Source organism: Helianthus annuus, chromosome 15 (assembly GCF_002127325.2).
Source record: "Helianthus annuus cultivar XRQ/B chromosome 15, HanXRQr2.0-SUNRISE, whole genome shotgun sequence".
NCBI lineage: Eukaryota > Viridiplantae > Streptophyta > Magnoliopsida > Asterales > Asteraceae > Helianthus > Helianthus annuus.
In genome coordinates this window covers 56,780,477-56,796,553 of record NC_035447.2, presented here as the reverse complement: position 1 = coordinate 56,796,553, position 16,077 = coordinate 56,780,477, and the positions used below count along the sequence as shown (strand labels likewise).

General features: G+C 44.3%; 1 protein-coding gene across 1 annotated transcript; it reads right to left on the bottom strand.

Moving 5' to 3' along the window:
- Positions 1-13,690: 13,690 nt before the first annotated feature.
- On the bottom strand, positions 13,691-15,271 carry LOC110913731. The gene has a single exon (XM_022158554.1). It carries the CDS (start codon positions 15,269-15,271, stop codon positions 13,691-13,693), a length of 1,581 nt encoding a protein of 526 aa, XP_022014246.1.
- Positions 15,272-16,077: the final 806 nt, after the last annotated feature.

The window sequence follows — 16,077 nt, the reverse complement described above, 5'->3', positions numbered from 1 at the left end:
CATGCATGCACTACTAACCAAAATCCAATATCATATTTTTTATTATTGTGATTCCATAGTTGTTTGCCATGCACCAACAATAAAACTCATGGCCCCACCATAGAATTGAAACCCAGAACAAAACGGTTCCCACTCTAAATGCATTTCCTTGTTTATTTGCCATATTCATCATCATCATCATCTTATTTAATGTGACACTTGAGGTTTTTCCGAACGAACACCTTGTAATATTTCGTGTACATAAATATTATTAAATGAAAACGTGACCTTTGTGCATGATATGTGATGTATGTATGTATTATATATATATATAAGAGCCGAAACCACGACCCGAGACCATGACTCGCAACCGGGCGGTTGCGAGTGGGCCACTCGGTCTCGAGTGGGCCGATGAGCCGAAACCGGTTTGGGCCGAAACCCCAAGCCCAACCCGAAACATCCCCTTGTATATATATCCCACCTTTCCCCAATTCTTTCACTTTACACACACAAACACTCCTAAAACTCTTTCACTAGAAACCCTCTACAAACACTACTTTTCTTCTACAAAAATCGGTACAAGCTTGGAGCAAGCGGTAGGAATATCGGTCAAGAAATCTCGGATCACTCGGACACTTCATCTCCTCTCATTTTCTTCCTTTGTTTTCGGCTTCTCTTTCTCCTCCTTCTTAACCGGTTAGTATGTGATAAATGCCTTGTATTCTTGCTTGAATGATATGTGTATAAACTAGAAAAATGTTTGGTTAGTAGGTTTATGTATGATCATTAGGTTGTTTTGTAAAGATTGAAAATATATGATGACATGTTTGAAAATGACTTGATAATGGTAGTTTACAAGTGTTCATAGCCAACTATACTATGCTTTAAAGTTCTTACTAAGATGATGATGCTAAACATAAGATTTCGGCTATATGTTGTATGTTCTTTGTTCTTGCCATGATAATCTTGTTGAAAGCATGAAATTTTTGGTTCATAAATGTGTGATTTGTTATTGTGAAAACCCTAGAAAAATATGAAGATAGGATGAACTTGCTTGAATATGACTTAAAGATGTAAAAATGGAAAAGTTTGATCTAAGATTTCTAATACTCAGATTAGGCAAAGTGTTTGTAGAAACCTTATTGGCTGTTTCCAAATATGGGTCTGATTTCATGTGTACAATTTAGACTGTCATGCCTGCATCATCACGTGTATATGAAAGTGACAGATTACGACTCGCAACGACAGCATTCCGACTCGAAACCGCACCATTGCGACTCGCAACCAAAGCATGACAAGTCGAAACCACGTGATTGCGACTCGAGACTACGTCGGTTGCGACTCGCAACCACAGCATGATGACTCGAGACCACGGTTACGACTCGCAACCACAGCGTGACAAGCCGAAACCACCTGGTTGCGACTCGAGACCAGCTGGTTGCGAGTGGGCTGTTCATTTTGGTTACTGGGCCCATATGTGTTTAACTTGGACTATCTGTTGACTGGATTATGTGTTGCTGTTGACTGCTTAATTACTTAGGCCGGCCCAGTAACCCACTGTTTACTTATATGCTTGATACGTGTTAGTTATGTGCCTGTATATGTTTTTACGTGATTGCTTGTACACCGAACCTGACCTATACCGGTAACCATGTTAGGACGTGGTGACCAACGTGATTGACAAGTAACCTAAACCTACCGAGCAACCCAAGGTGAGTTCACAACTTAAAAGCATGCGTCCCGGTGGTTTGGGACACGAGACTAACAACCCTATCCCCTGGTAAAAGGGGATACCATTTACATACCTTCCCTAGTTATTGGGAACAAAACCTACTTTTTCTTCCCGGGTATTGGGAAACCTTTTGGTTAATTACTGTTTATACGGATTGCAACTAACGGCACTAAACGAAACTCTATCACTCAAGTCCCTACTACAAATACCGATTAGTCGCCGGGTTAGGCGAACGGGTTATTAGTTGATAGCGCTATTTAGGTGTTTACCAGCCTCACACCGTGCCCTGGTTTGGGACGGTCGTGAACTAATGTACTCAGAAATCCGTCAATGATGATAGAACATTGACATCGGGGCATCCTGCGGATACGCAACGGTTACCTAGTGTTCGGTATTGGAAAAACAGTTTAGTCGCTAACTTTTGGGGTAGCTCCCCAGGGCATGTATAAACGGATAAATTAATCGGTGAAACAAAGTTTTTGGTAATTAAAACTGGACAACTAGTGAACTCACTCAGCATTATTGTTGACCCCTTACTGCATGCTTTGCAGGTAACCAATGATGAAGGAGCTTGCAGCTTGGGAACGTGTAGTGTCCGTTCACCCTTGTGTTGGGTGTTACCTTATTTTGAATCATGAACTTTGTTTTAAACTACCTTACTTATGCTTCCGCTACTTATTACTGTTTTGAACTTAAAACTTTAAACTCGGAACTTAATATTTGCTAAGCTTATGAATAGTAAGTATTACTTTTGTTATCAACTTAAGTATTCGGTATAATTGGTGGCTGGATCCTGGTCAGTCACGCCCTCGAAGCGGGTGTTATCCGCAGGTGGATTTTGGGGGTGTGACAGATTGGTATCAGAGCCATTGGTTATAGTGAACTTGGTTTTAAAAAGGGGAAAAATCTTTTTGGAGAAAACCAGACTATAACCCGTGACTCGCGACGACACTACACTCCAAGTGCAAGGCTCGACACATTTGACCTCATAGCTCGGACCAGTGTTTACTTGTTTGCTTTATGTTTCCTGTTATGATATACGTACTAGTGTGCCTAAACTAGATAGATACACCTCTCTCTTCTATCTCATTCTCGCTACACTACGACATCACACTCATACTGTGTTTTCTGGTTATGAAGACAATGAGTGGACGCGGAAGAGGAAACATTAACATGACGCAGGCTCAGTTCACTAACCTGCTCAACACAGTGGCTGCGGCTTTTGCAGCCCACCCCATAGGTAAGCTCGTTGTTTTAGGATGTATAGATCCTACCGCCACATCGACTTTTCGCCTCTAAACCTATACGCTTCGCTTCTCACGAACAGGTCAGCATGCACCGGCGCAACCACCAGTGTGTACTTTCAAAACTTTCATGGATTGCAAGCCTCTCCCTTTCAACGGCACTGAGGGTGCCATAGGTCTTCTGCATTGGATTGAGAAAATTGAAGCTGTTTTTGCCGTTTGCGAGTGTCCTCCTGCAAATTGGGTGAAATTTGCTACTGCTACGCTTGAAGGAAGCGCGCTTTCTTGGTGGAAGGCGCAGATTCAGATGTTTGGGTTGGAAACTGCTAATGCTACGGCATGGGAGGATTTCAAGGATATGATTAAGGATGAATACTGTCACCGGGATGACATCCACAAGCTTGAGAACGAGTACTATGAGCTCAAGATGGTTGGGTCAGAGATTGAAACCTACACCAAGTTGTCCAATGACTATGCTGCTCTCTGCCCGAACATGTCACGACCAATGTACCGAAGGATCGAACTGTACATCAAAGGTTTGGCTCCAGAGATTCGAAGCCATGTCACTACAGCCAACCACACTACCATTCAGCCGATTGTTCGACTTGCTCACAAACTTACTGATCAGGCCGTAGAGGAGGGCAGGTTGCCCAAAAGGATCAGTGCTACTGTCGGAAGTACTAGTGACAGCAAGCGTAAGTGGGAAGGAAGTCAGAGCAAGGATGCTAACCCCACTCAGGCCCCAGCACAACAAAGGAAAACTGAAAACAACAAAGGCACTCAGCCACAGGGTGGCTACCGGGGAAGCTACCCAAAATGCAACAAGTGTAACAAGCACCACAATGGGGCATGTAATAAGGGCCAGTGTCAGCGATGCCACAAGATGGGGCACGACGCCAAGGATTGTCGAAGTCAGTTCCCAGCTAGACAGAATCAGCAACAACCCCAACAGCAACAGCAGCAGGGAAACAACCGGGCATGTTTTAAGTGTGGAGCTGAGGGGCACTTTAAGAAGGATTGTCCTGAACTGAATCAGAACCGCAACAACAATCAAGGAGCTGGGAACAACAATCAGAACAACAATGCTGGGAATGGCGCTAGAGGAAGAGCATTCGTGATTGGAGCTGGTGAAGCAAGGAATGACCCCAATGTCGTGACGGGTAAGTTCCTACTCGATGATCGTTATGTTTCTGTGTTATTTGATTCCGGTGCCGATGCTAGTTATGTATCCCTACGTATTAGTAAGAAGCTTAAGCGTCCGCTTTCGTTACTAAGTTCTCCTCATATCGTCGAGTTAGCTAATGGTAGAAACATCGAGGCCTCACATGTTGTCAAAGGCTGCAAACTAGAGTTGTCTGGTCAGACATTTAGTATCGACCTTTTCCCTGTTACTCTTGGAAGCTTCGAAGTCGTTATTGGTATGGATTGGTTATCCAAGCATCGCGCTGAGATCCTCTGTCAAGAGAAAGCAGTTCGTATTCCTCGCCGTTCTGGCAAACCCCTCATTGTACAAGGTGGCAAAAGTGGAGAAATCTCCGGCATTATCTCGTTCTTGAAGGCCCAGAAGTGTTTACGGAAAGGGCACACCGCTATCTTAGCACTTGTTACCAACACGCAGGAAAAGGAAAAGAGGATTGAAGACTTTCCAGTAGTGCGTGACTACCCCGAGGTATTTCCTGAGGAATTACCTGGACTCCCTCCCCATCGTCAGGTCGAATTCCAGATCGAGCTAGCTCCCGGAGCAGCGCCTATAGCTCGTGCACCTTATCGACTAGCCCCCGCAGAATTGAAGGAACTCTCTATTCAACTACAGGAACTTTTGGATAAAGGATTTATCCGTCCTAGCTCATCACCCTGGGGAGCACCGGTACTCTTTGTTAAGAAGAAGGATGGCACGTTCCGAATGTGCATAGACTATCGTGAGTTGAACAAGGTTACCATCAAGAATCGTTACCCTCTCCCGCGAATCGACGATTTGTTTGATCAACTGCAAGGATCGAGCTACTATTCTAAGATTGATCTGCGATCAGGCTACCATCAGTTAAGGGTCCGTAACGAAGATATTTCCAAGACTGCATTCAGAACTCGTTATGGTCATTATGAATTCCTCGTTATGCCCTTTGGAATGACCAACGCCCCTGCAGTGTTCATGGATCTCATGAACCGGGTATGCAAACCCTACCTCGACAAATTTGTGATCGTGTTTATAGACGACATCTTGATCTACTCGAAAAGTCAGGAAGAGCATGAACAGCACCTACGCCTTATCCTCGAACTCCTTCGCAACGAGCAACTGTATGCCAAGTTCTCGAAATGCGACTTCTGGCTTCGAGAAGTCCATTTCCTTGGGCACGTGGTTAACAAGGACGGAATCCACGTCGACCCAGCTAAGATCGACTCTATAAAGAATTGGCCTACCCCTAAAACTCCCACTGAAGTTCGCCAATTCTTGGGATTGGCAGGTTACTACCGCAGATTCATTCAAGGATTCTCAAAGATTGCACAACCCCTCACTACACTCACTCAGAAAGGCGTCACTTACAAGTGGAATGTAGCACAGGAATCTGCTTTTCAGAGGCTTAAGGATAACCTCTGCAGTGCTCCTATTCTCTCGTTACCTGAAGGAACGGATGACTTTGTGGTTTACTGTGATGCGTCTATTCATGGACTCGGTTGTGTGTTGATGCAACGCGAGAAAGTTATTGCTTACGCCTCTCGACAACTTAAGACACATGAAAGGAACTACACAACACACGACTTGGAGCTAGGAGCAGTGATATTTGCGCTTAAGATATGGAGACATTACCTGTACGGTACCAAGTGCACCATTTACACCGATCATAGGAGTCTCGAGCATATCTTCAAGCAGAAGGAATTAAACATGCGGCAACGCCGATGGGTTGAACTTTTGAATGATTATGAGTGCGCCATCAAGTATCATCCGGGCAAGGCAAATGTTGTGGCGGACGCCCTCAGCCGGAAAGACACTGTACCAAAGCGCGTGCGAGCATTACAACTTACCATCCAGTCTAGTCTCCCTACCCAGATTCGAAATGCTCAGGTTGAAGCTCTGAAACCGGAAAACATCAGGGCTGAGTCCCTGCGGGGATCGAGACAACAACTAGAACAGAAAGAGGACGGCGCCTACTATGTGGCAGGGCGCATTTGGGTCCCACTTTACGGAGATCTACGAGAACTTGTGATGGACGAAGCCCATAAGTCCCGTTACTCAGTACATCCTGGTTCAGATAAGATGTACCACGACTTAAGGACCACCTACTGGTGGCCTGGCATGAAAGCCCACATAGCAGCCTACGTTGGCAAATGCTTGACCTGCGCAAGAGTCAAGATCGAGTATCAGAAACCAGCAGGCCTACTACAGCAGCCCGAAATCCCGAAATGGAAATGGGAGCAAATTTCCATGGATTTTGTTACAGGGCTACCTAGATCTCAACGCGGGAATGACACTATTTGGGTGATAGTAGATCGATTGACTAAGTCTGCACACTTTCTGGCCATTAAGGAAACAGACAAGTTTTCTACCTTGGCAGAAATCTATTTGAAGGAAGTAGTCTCCAGGCACGGGGTGCCAACTTCTATTATTTCTGACCGAGACGCTCGTTTTACTTCCGAATTGTGGCAAGCTATGCACAAATCCTTTGGCTCACGTTTGGACATGAGCACCGCTTATCACCCGCAAACGGATGGGCAGTCTGAACGCACCATCCAAACCCTGGAAGACATGCTTAGAGCATGTGTGATCGATTTTGGCAAGAACTGGGAGAAGCATCTGCCGCTGGTGGAATTCTCCTACAACAACAGCTATCACACTAGTATTCAGGCGGCACCTTTTGAGGCATTGTACGGTCGTAAATGCCGATCACCTCTCTGCTGGGCGGAAATAGGTGACAGTCAACTCACAGGCCCAGAACTAGTGGTAGATACAACGGAAAAGATTTCCCAGATCAGGCAACGCATGGCGGCAGCTCGTGACCGTCAGAAAAGCTACGCTGACAAGCGTAAGAGACCGTTAGAATTCCAGGTCGGGGACCGGGTTCTACTTAAAGTCTCACCCTGGAAGGGTGTGGTTCGTTTCGGTAAACGAGGCAAACTGAATCCACGGTATGTTGGACCATTCGAAATTACCGAGAAAATCGGTAAGGTTGCTTATAGATTGAACCTGCCTGCAGAGCTGAGTGCAGTGCACAACGTCTTTCATGTATCTAACCTGAAGAAGTGTTTGTCGGATGAAACACTTGTGATTCCTTTTAAGGAACTGACGATTGATGAACAGCTACACTTTACTGAGGAACCGATTGAGATCACGGATCGAGAGATCAAAACCCTCAAACGTAGCCAGATACCCCTTGTACGAGTTCGTTGGAACTCACGGCGCGGCCCAGAGTTTACCTGGGAGCGGGAGGACCAGATGAAGTCCAAGTATCCCCAGTTATTCCCAAACGAAAACCCCAGCACTGAAGCTACAACCGAATTTCGGGACGAAATTCCAAACTAACGGGGGGATGATGTGACACCCCGTTGAAACACGCTAGCTTGGCAGTGGCTGCTTCAACTTTCGGGACGAAAGTTCTTAAAACTTGGGGATAATGTGACACTTGAGGTTTTTCCGAACGAACACCTTGTAATATTTCGTGTACATAAATATTATTAAATGAAAACGTGACCTTTGTGCATGATATGTGATGTATGTATGTATTATATATATATATAAGAGCCGAAACCACGACCCGAGACCATGACTCGCAACCGGGCGGTTGCGAGTGGGCCACTCGGTCTCGAGTGGGCCGATGAGCCGAAACCGGTTTGGGCCGAAACCCCAAGCCCAACCCGAAACATCCCCTTGTATATATATCCCACCTTTCCCCAATTCTTTCACTTTACACACACAAACACTCCTAAAACTCTTTCACTAGAAACCCTCTACAAACACTACTTTTCTTCTACAAAAATCGGTACAAGCTTGGAGCAAGCGGTAGGAATATCGGTCAAGAAATCTCGGATCACTCGGACACTTCATCTCCTCTCATTTTCTTCCTTTGTTTTCGGCTTCTCTTTCTCCTCCTTCTTAACCGGTTAGTATGTGATAAATGCCTTGTATTCTTGCTTGAATGATATGTGTATAAACTAGAAAAATGTTTGGTTAGTAGGTTTATGTATGATCATTAGGTTGTTTTGTAAAGATTGAAAATATATGATGACATGTTTGAAAATGACTTGATAATGGTAGTTTACAAGTGTTCATAGCCAACTATACTATGCTTTAAAGTTCTTACTAAGATGATGATGCTAAACATAAGATTTCGGCTATATGTTGTATGTTCTTTGTTCTTGCCATGATAATCTTGTTGAAAGCATGAAATTTTTGGTTCATAAATGTGTGATTTGTTATTGTGAAAACCCTAGAAAAATATGAAGATAGGATGAACTTGCTTGAATATGACTTAAAGATGTAAAAATGGAAAAGTTTGATCTAAGATTTCTAATACTCAGATTAGGCAAAGTGTTTGTAGAAACCTTATTGGCTGTTTCCAAATATGGGTCTGATTTCATGTGTACAATTTAGACTGTCATGCCTGCATCATCACGTGTATATGAAAGTGACAGATTACGACTCGCAACGACAGCATTCCGACTCGAAACCGCACCATTGCGACTCGCAACCAAAGCATGACAAGTCGAAACCACGTGATTGCGACTCGAGACTACGTCGGTTGCGACTCGCAACCACAGCATGATGACTCGAGACCACGGTTACGACTCGCAACCACAGCGTGACAAGCCGAAACCACCTGGTTGCGACTCGAGACCAGCTGGTTGCGAGTGGGCTGTTCATTTTGGTTACTGGGCCCATATGTGTTTAACTTGGACTATCTGTTGACTGGATTATGTGTTGCTGTTGACTGCTTAATTACTTAGGCCGGCCCAGTAACCCACTGTTTACTTATATGCTTGATACGTGTTAGTTATGTGCCTGTATATGTTTTTACGTGATTGCTTGTACACCGAACCTGACCTATACCGGTAACCATGTTAGGACGTGGTGACCAACGTGATTGACAAGTAACCTAAACCTACCGAGCAACCCAAGGTGAGTTCACAACTTAAAAGCATGCGTCCCGGTGGTTTGGGACACGAGACTAACAACCCTATCCCCTGGTAAAAGGGGATACCATTTACATACCTTCCCTAGTTATTGGGAACAAAACCTACTTTTTCTTCCCGGGTATTGGGAAACCTTTTGGTTAATTACTGTTTATACGGATTGCAACTAACGGCACTAAACGAAACTCTATCACTCAAGTCCCTACTACAAATACCGATTAGTCGCCGGGTTAGGCGAACGGGTTATTAGTTGATAGCGCTATTTAGGTGTTTACCAGCCTCACACCGTGCCCTGGTTTGGGACGGTCGTGAACTAATGTACTCAGAAATCCGTCAATGATGATAGAACATTGACATCGGGGCATCCTGCGGATACGCAACGGTTACCTAGTGTTCGGTATTGGAAAAACAGTTTAGTCGCTAACTTTTGGGGTAGCTCCCCAGGGCATGTATAAACGGATAAATTAATCGGTGAAACAAAGTTTTTGGTAATTAAAACTGGACAACTAGTGAACTCACTCAGCATTATTGTTGACCCCTTACTGCATGCTTTGCAGGTAACCAATGATGAAGGAGCTTGCAGCTTGGGAACGTGTAGTGTCCGTTCACCCTTGTGTTGGGTGTTACCTTATTTTGAATCATGAACTTTGTTTTAAACTACCTTACTTATGCTTCCGCTACTTATTACTGTTTTGAACTTAAAACTTTAAACTCGGAACTTAATATTTGCTAAGCTTATGAATAGTAAGTATTACTTTTGTTATCAACTTAAGTATTCGGTATAATTGGTGGCTGGATCCTGGTCAGTCACGCCCTCGAAGCGGGTGTTATCCGCAGGTGGATTTTGGGGGTGTGACATTTAACATAAATAAAGTTGTATGCAGCTTTTTAATTGTCAACATGACAGTTATAAATTTTTAACAAGACTCACGCATGGAATAACCATTTCCATATCCAACCTTCATCCTAAACTGTACCCCCACTCGATGAACCCTCTGCAATCGCACAACCGTATCCATTTTAACCCCTTATCAATTTAACCCTTAACCCCAAGCAGTGAACACTTCATAAAGGCTACACACACAACGAGAGGGATCGAACGAAGTACCTGCGATCGTTCGAGATGATAGACGAGTCACTTCCCTAACCACGGGTGATCACCAACTATAGATTCGCCTCTAATCGAGTAACCGTACACCACCAAGTGTCCTAACTGATAAGAGTTTGGCACATAAGATATCTTTCATGATCATACTACCTTTTACAAATCAAATAAATAAACGCAAGAACTACCTGAGGATCGATGGAGCAGATGATTGATGTTTGTTCTTCAGTTCCGTTTACGGCCGTAGGGTTTCAGGATTTTGAGGATGATAATGATTCAGTATTCGCGTGGAGGTGGTTTTTAAAAAGTAAAAGTCACACCCATAATTTCATTATTGGTCCCTTGTGACTTATCATGTGATAAATTGCTCCAAAGTTAAGTAAGATCCAAGTTCTTGTTAATTACCACTTGCACCCCGATGTTATTTGACATTCACATCTTTGTCAACACACAATATACATACTATACAACGTTGGTGAGAACTAGGGATGTTACAAGTCTACCCCCCTTAAAGGGGTTTCGTCCCCGAAACCTTCCGTACTGGAAAACAATTGCGGATAGAGCTCTTGCATCTCTGCTTCAGGCTCCCAGGTAGCCTCAGACCCCTTCCTGTGCTTCCATTGTACTTTAACCAACGGGATAACTTTGTTTCGTAATCGCCTTTCCTTCCGGTCCAATATTGCTACCGGTTGTTCGATGTAGTTCAATCTCTCATCAATTTCTATGTCATTCAGCGGTACATGTGCATTTTCGTCCGCTAAACACTTGCGTAGGTGGGACACATGAAATGTGGAATGTATCCCTGCTAACTCATCTGGTAATTCCAATCGATAGGCAACCTCACCAATGCGCGCCAAAATTCTAAACGGTCCAATATACCGCGGACTCAACTTGCCTCGCTTCCGAAACCTGATGATACCTTTCCATGGGGAGACTTTAAGCATAACCCGGTCCCCAACATTGAATTCTATAGGTCGACGCCGTTTGTCAGCATAAGACTTCTGTCTATCTTGTGCAGCTTTCATTCTAGCTTTAATCTGATCAAATTTTTCTGATGTGGCCTTAACCACATCCAGACTCCCTAACTCTTTCTGACCAATTTCACCCCAACACACCGGGGTTCTACACCTCCGCCCATAAAGCATCTCGTAAGGCGGCATCCCAATGGTGGCATGGTAGCTGTTGTTATAAGAAAATTCTGCCAATGGCAGATGGCTATCCCAACTACCACCAAAATCAATAACACAAGCCCTAAGCATATCTTCAAGGGTTTGTATAGTTCGTTCCGATTGTCCATCAGTCTGAGGATGATATGCGGTGCTAATATGCAAACGAGTCCCCATAGCTTGGTTGAACCTCTTCCAAAATTTAGATGTAAACCGTGTGTCTCTGTCCGACACGATTGACACTGGTACCCCGTGTCGAGCAATAATTTCGTTCACAAACAATTCTGATAACTGCTCAGATGAGAATGCTTCACGAATCGGCAGAAAATGAGCGCTCTTTGTTAGTCTATCTACAATCACCCATATAGTGTCGTGACGCTTCGATGTCTTTGGTAGTTTTGTGATAAAATCCATGGTAATGTGTTCCCATTTCCATTCGGGAATCTCTAACGGCTGAATCTTCCCATACGGTTTTTGATGCTCTGCTTTCACCTGAAGACACGTCAAACACTTCCCCACATACTGGGTCACGTCATACTTCATACCCGGCCACCAGTAATCCCTTTTCAAATCCTGATACATCTTCGTAGCCCCTGGATGAATCGAATATCTTGACTTATGAGCCTCGTCGAGTATCTTTTCTCTAAACCCACCAAAAACCGGCACCCACATGCGATTACCCATCAATCTAATACCTTGGTTATTTTCAGTCAACATCCCATGCTGGCCGAATACCCGTTCGCCCTTTAACCTGTCCTCACGCAATGCCTCAGTCTGCGCTTCTTTCAACTGTACCAAGAAATCAGGAGTTACAATCAATTGGCATGACCTTACTCGAATGGGCGTGTGTCTCTCCTTACGACTCAACGCGTCAGCGACCACATTCGCTTTCCCAGGGTGATAAAGGATTTCACAGTCGTAGTCCTTAATCAATTCGAGCCATCTCCGTTGTCTCATGTTCAACTCTTTCTGCTCAAAGAAATATTTCAAACTTTTGTGGTCCGTGTAGATAGTGCACTTTATGCCGTACAAATAATGTCTCCAAATCTTTAGGGCAAACACCACTGCCGCCAGCTCCAAATCATGAGTAGGGTAGTTAACCTCATGAGTTTTCAACTGACGTGAAGCGTAGGCTATCACCTTCCCACGTTGCATCAAAACACAACCCAGTCCCTGATATGAAGCATCTGAATACACAACTAAGTCATCTGTTCCCTCCGGTAATGTCAAAACCGGAGCTTCGGTCAATCTCTTCTTTAGCACCTCGAATGCGGTTTCCTGCTCCGCACCCCACACAAATTTTGCCTCTTTCCTTGTCAACCGAGTCAATGGCGATGCTAGCTTGGAGAAATCCTGAATAAATCTCCTATAGTAGCCCGCGAGACCCAAAAAGCTGCGAATTTCTGATGGAGTCTTAGGAGGACTCCAACTTACTACCGCATCTATCTTAGCAGGATCCACCATAATTCCTTCTGAATTAATAACATGCCCCAAAAACTGAACCTCTCGTAACCAAAAAGCACACTTGGAGAACTTAGCATAAAGTTTCTCCTTCCGTAGCATCTCTAACACCTCTCGCAAGTGAACCGTGTGATCCTCTTCACTCTTAGAGTAAATCAAGATGTCGTCAATAAACACAATCACCGACCGATCCAACATCGGGCGACACACCCGATTCATCAAATCCATAAATGCCGCAGGGGCATTTGTTAACCCAAACGACATTACCAGAAACTCATAATGACCATAGCGCGTACGAAAAGCTGTCTTCGGAATGTCTTCCTCTCTTACCCGTAACTGATGATAACCTGACCTCAAATCAATTCGTGAAAACCACTTCGCTCCCTGTAGCTGATCAAATAAATCGTCTATGCGTGGCAAAGGATATTTGTTTTTCACCGTGAGTTTATTCAACTCCCGATAGTCAATGCACATACGCATGCTACCATCTTTTTTCTTCACAAACAACACCGGAGCACCCCACGGAGAGATGCTCGGTCGGATAAATCCTTTATCCAAAAGGTCCTTAAGCTGCTCCATCAACTCTTTCATTTCGGTCGGAGCCAGACGGTAAGGCGCTCTGGCAACTGGCTGAGCTCCTGGCAGTAAGTCAATTTGGAACTCAATTTCCCGTTCCGGTGGCACTCCCGTCAAATCATCAGGAAAAACATCAGGGAAGTCACACACCACAGGCACATCAGCCAACTCCTTACGCTCCACATCATCATCGATGACATATGCCAAGTAAGCTCCACACCCGCGCCTCAAGAATTTTTCCGCCTTCATCATAGAAATGATTTTCGGTGAAGAGCACACCTTATCGCCATAAACTTTCACAGGACTAAACGATATCTGCATTAAATGTGGACAACCAATCCATTCCCAATACCACATCAAAACCACCCAACGTAATGATAAACAGTCTAGCAGGGAACCTATGACCTTCCAAATCAATAAAACAATCATCTAAAGCATCAGTCACACTAGTAGGTCGACCCACAGCAGTTTCAACACAAAATGGTTCCTCAATCTTCCTAGGCATTCTACGCAATTTACCACAAAAGGAATGGGCCACAAAACTCCTACTGGCCCCAGAGTCAAATAACACAGAAGCAGGAACATCATTAACAAGGAATGTACCTGAAACAACATTCGGATCAGTCTTCGCCTCAGCCTTAGTCATCGTGAAGGCCCGTGCATTTGCCTTCGGTTTCACATCCTCTTTCTTGACCTCAGCAGGACCCTGGCTTGACCCCTCGCCCTTTTTACCCTTGCATTCTCTGGATATGTGCCCAAAACCCCCACACTTGTAACACTTGGGGCCAGCCTTACAATCATTAGCAAAGTGTCCCGTTTGCCCACAACGGAAACATAGAATGGTCTTCATTGAGCACTCCCCAGAGTGCGTTTTTCCGCACTTCCTGCATGTACCCAAGTTCTCAGTTTTAACCCTCTTATCACCTGTATCCCCATGTTCACCCCTGAACCTCTTATTCGATCCAACCCACTTTTTCTTTTCTGGTTCCTCCAACTTCTCTTCAACTGCTAAAACATCATCGTAAAGAGTCGCACTTAGCTCAACTGTTGCATCAAAATCAAGAGGAGCATGGGCCTTTACCAAGTGCCTAACCCTATCAGGCAACCCCTCAATGTAATGTTTCTTCCACCTTTCATCATTCCCAGACATGTACGGTATGAGACGTGCCATCTCAATGTATTTGGAAGTATACTCCCGGTGTGACAATTTCCCTGCTTTGAAAGTTAGGAACTCTTTCTCAATCTTCTCAATTTCGTTAGGAGCACAAAATTTCTTTTTTACCATCTGCTTCAAATCTTCCCATTTCATATCATCCAACTCTTGAGCACTCTTCCTTTCCCGAATAGTGTTCCACCAGTGTAGTGCCTCGGCGATGAATGAATGAGCAGCAAATTTCACCGCCTGATCAGCACGACACTCACTAATAGAGATTACAGCCTCCATCTCAGACAGCCAGTGACAAGTCGCCACTGCGTCCTTTCGTCCATCAAAACGAGGTGGCTCACACCTCTTAAAAGCTGCATAATTACAACCCCCTTTTCCATTCTTACCTGTACCATCCCCTTCACCATCGGTATCATCATCAGTTGCCTTCTTTTTCTTAGTCCCAATATCCTTCAACACGTCATCTTTTAATGATTCAAAAGCCCCTTTCACGATATCTGGCAGAAACTCCTGAATCATCCCAAGGATTTCATCCCTAACAGCTTCACGAACAGCGGGTTCCAACACAAACTTCTCAGTATGCTGTGAGGGCTCTGAGTGCTGAGAGGGCTCAGAGTGCTGAGAGTGAACCAACCCCTCATCAACATGGTCGACAGTGTTCTTGTTCTTGCGGGTGTTCTTAGCGCCTCCATCGTTAGTTGGTTTCCTTCCACGAGCCATCTACGAGTTACTGAAATGAAACACCAAACAGAGCAATTCAGGTATAATTTAAAACACTACAAGCAAAACAATTAGTTAATGACGGTGGCCAATCGCCATTACCCTCTCGCCTTGCCTTTCGGGTTTTAAACCATTCCTGTCCTACATCGTTGGCATTTCGCCCCTGTCCTAACCTACGAACACAATTACACAGTTGGCGATCTTGGCTTTAGGTTACCCGTTTTGGCATTTCCATTCTTGGTCCCATTTTCAGTCCAAGTCTAGGCATTGGGGATGCCCAGATCTCTCAAACTACGGCTCTGATACCAACTTGTAAGGCCCCAAACTCGGGAACCCAACTCGTTGGTAACACGATAAGCAAACATAGTTCTAGACCAAAATGTCGTCAATACGCAGCGGAAAAATTAAATAAAGTACGAACAAACTTCAAGGTATTAAAACGACTAAAATGTGTTAATTGTTCAAAACGCGGGAAAATGCCAAAACATTAAAAGACGTCGGGTAACCGCTGCCAATACCAAAGAGCCACCAACAATCAAACCTTCTTCTTACCTGAAATACATGCTAAAAATCGTCAATTACATTGAGTGAGTTCTATAGTAATAAGTTTTTTTATTATAAATTCTCTTTTAAAACATCTTAGCTCAAAACTTTTGAACCCGTTCCGGCTCTAATAAAATAGTTCGCAAATCATCATTTCCTTTTTAAAATACTAGCTTGGCATAAGTACAGTGACTACATGCCCAGGTCACATAATGCAACCTAACACAACCGTCGCAACCCCGAAGGTTACAACAACATCTCGC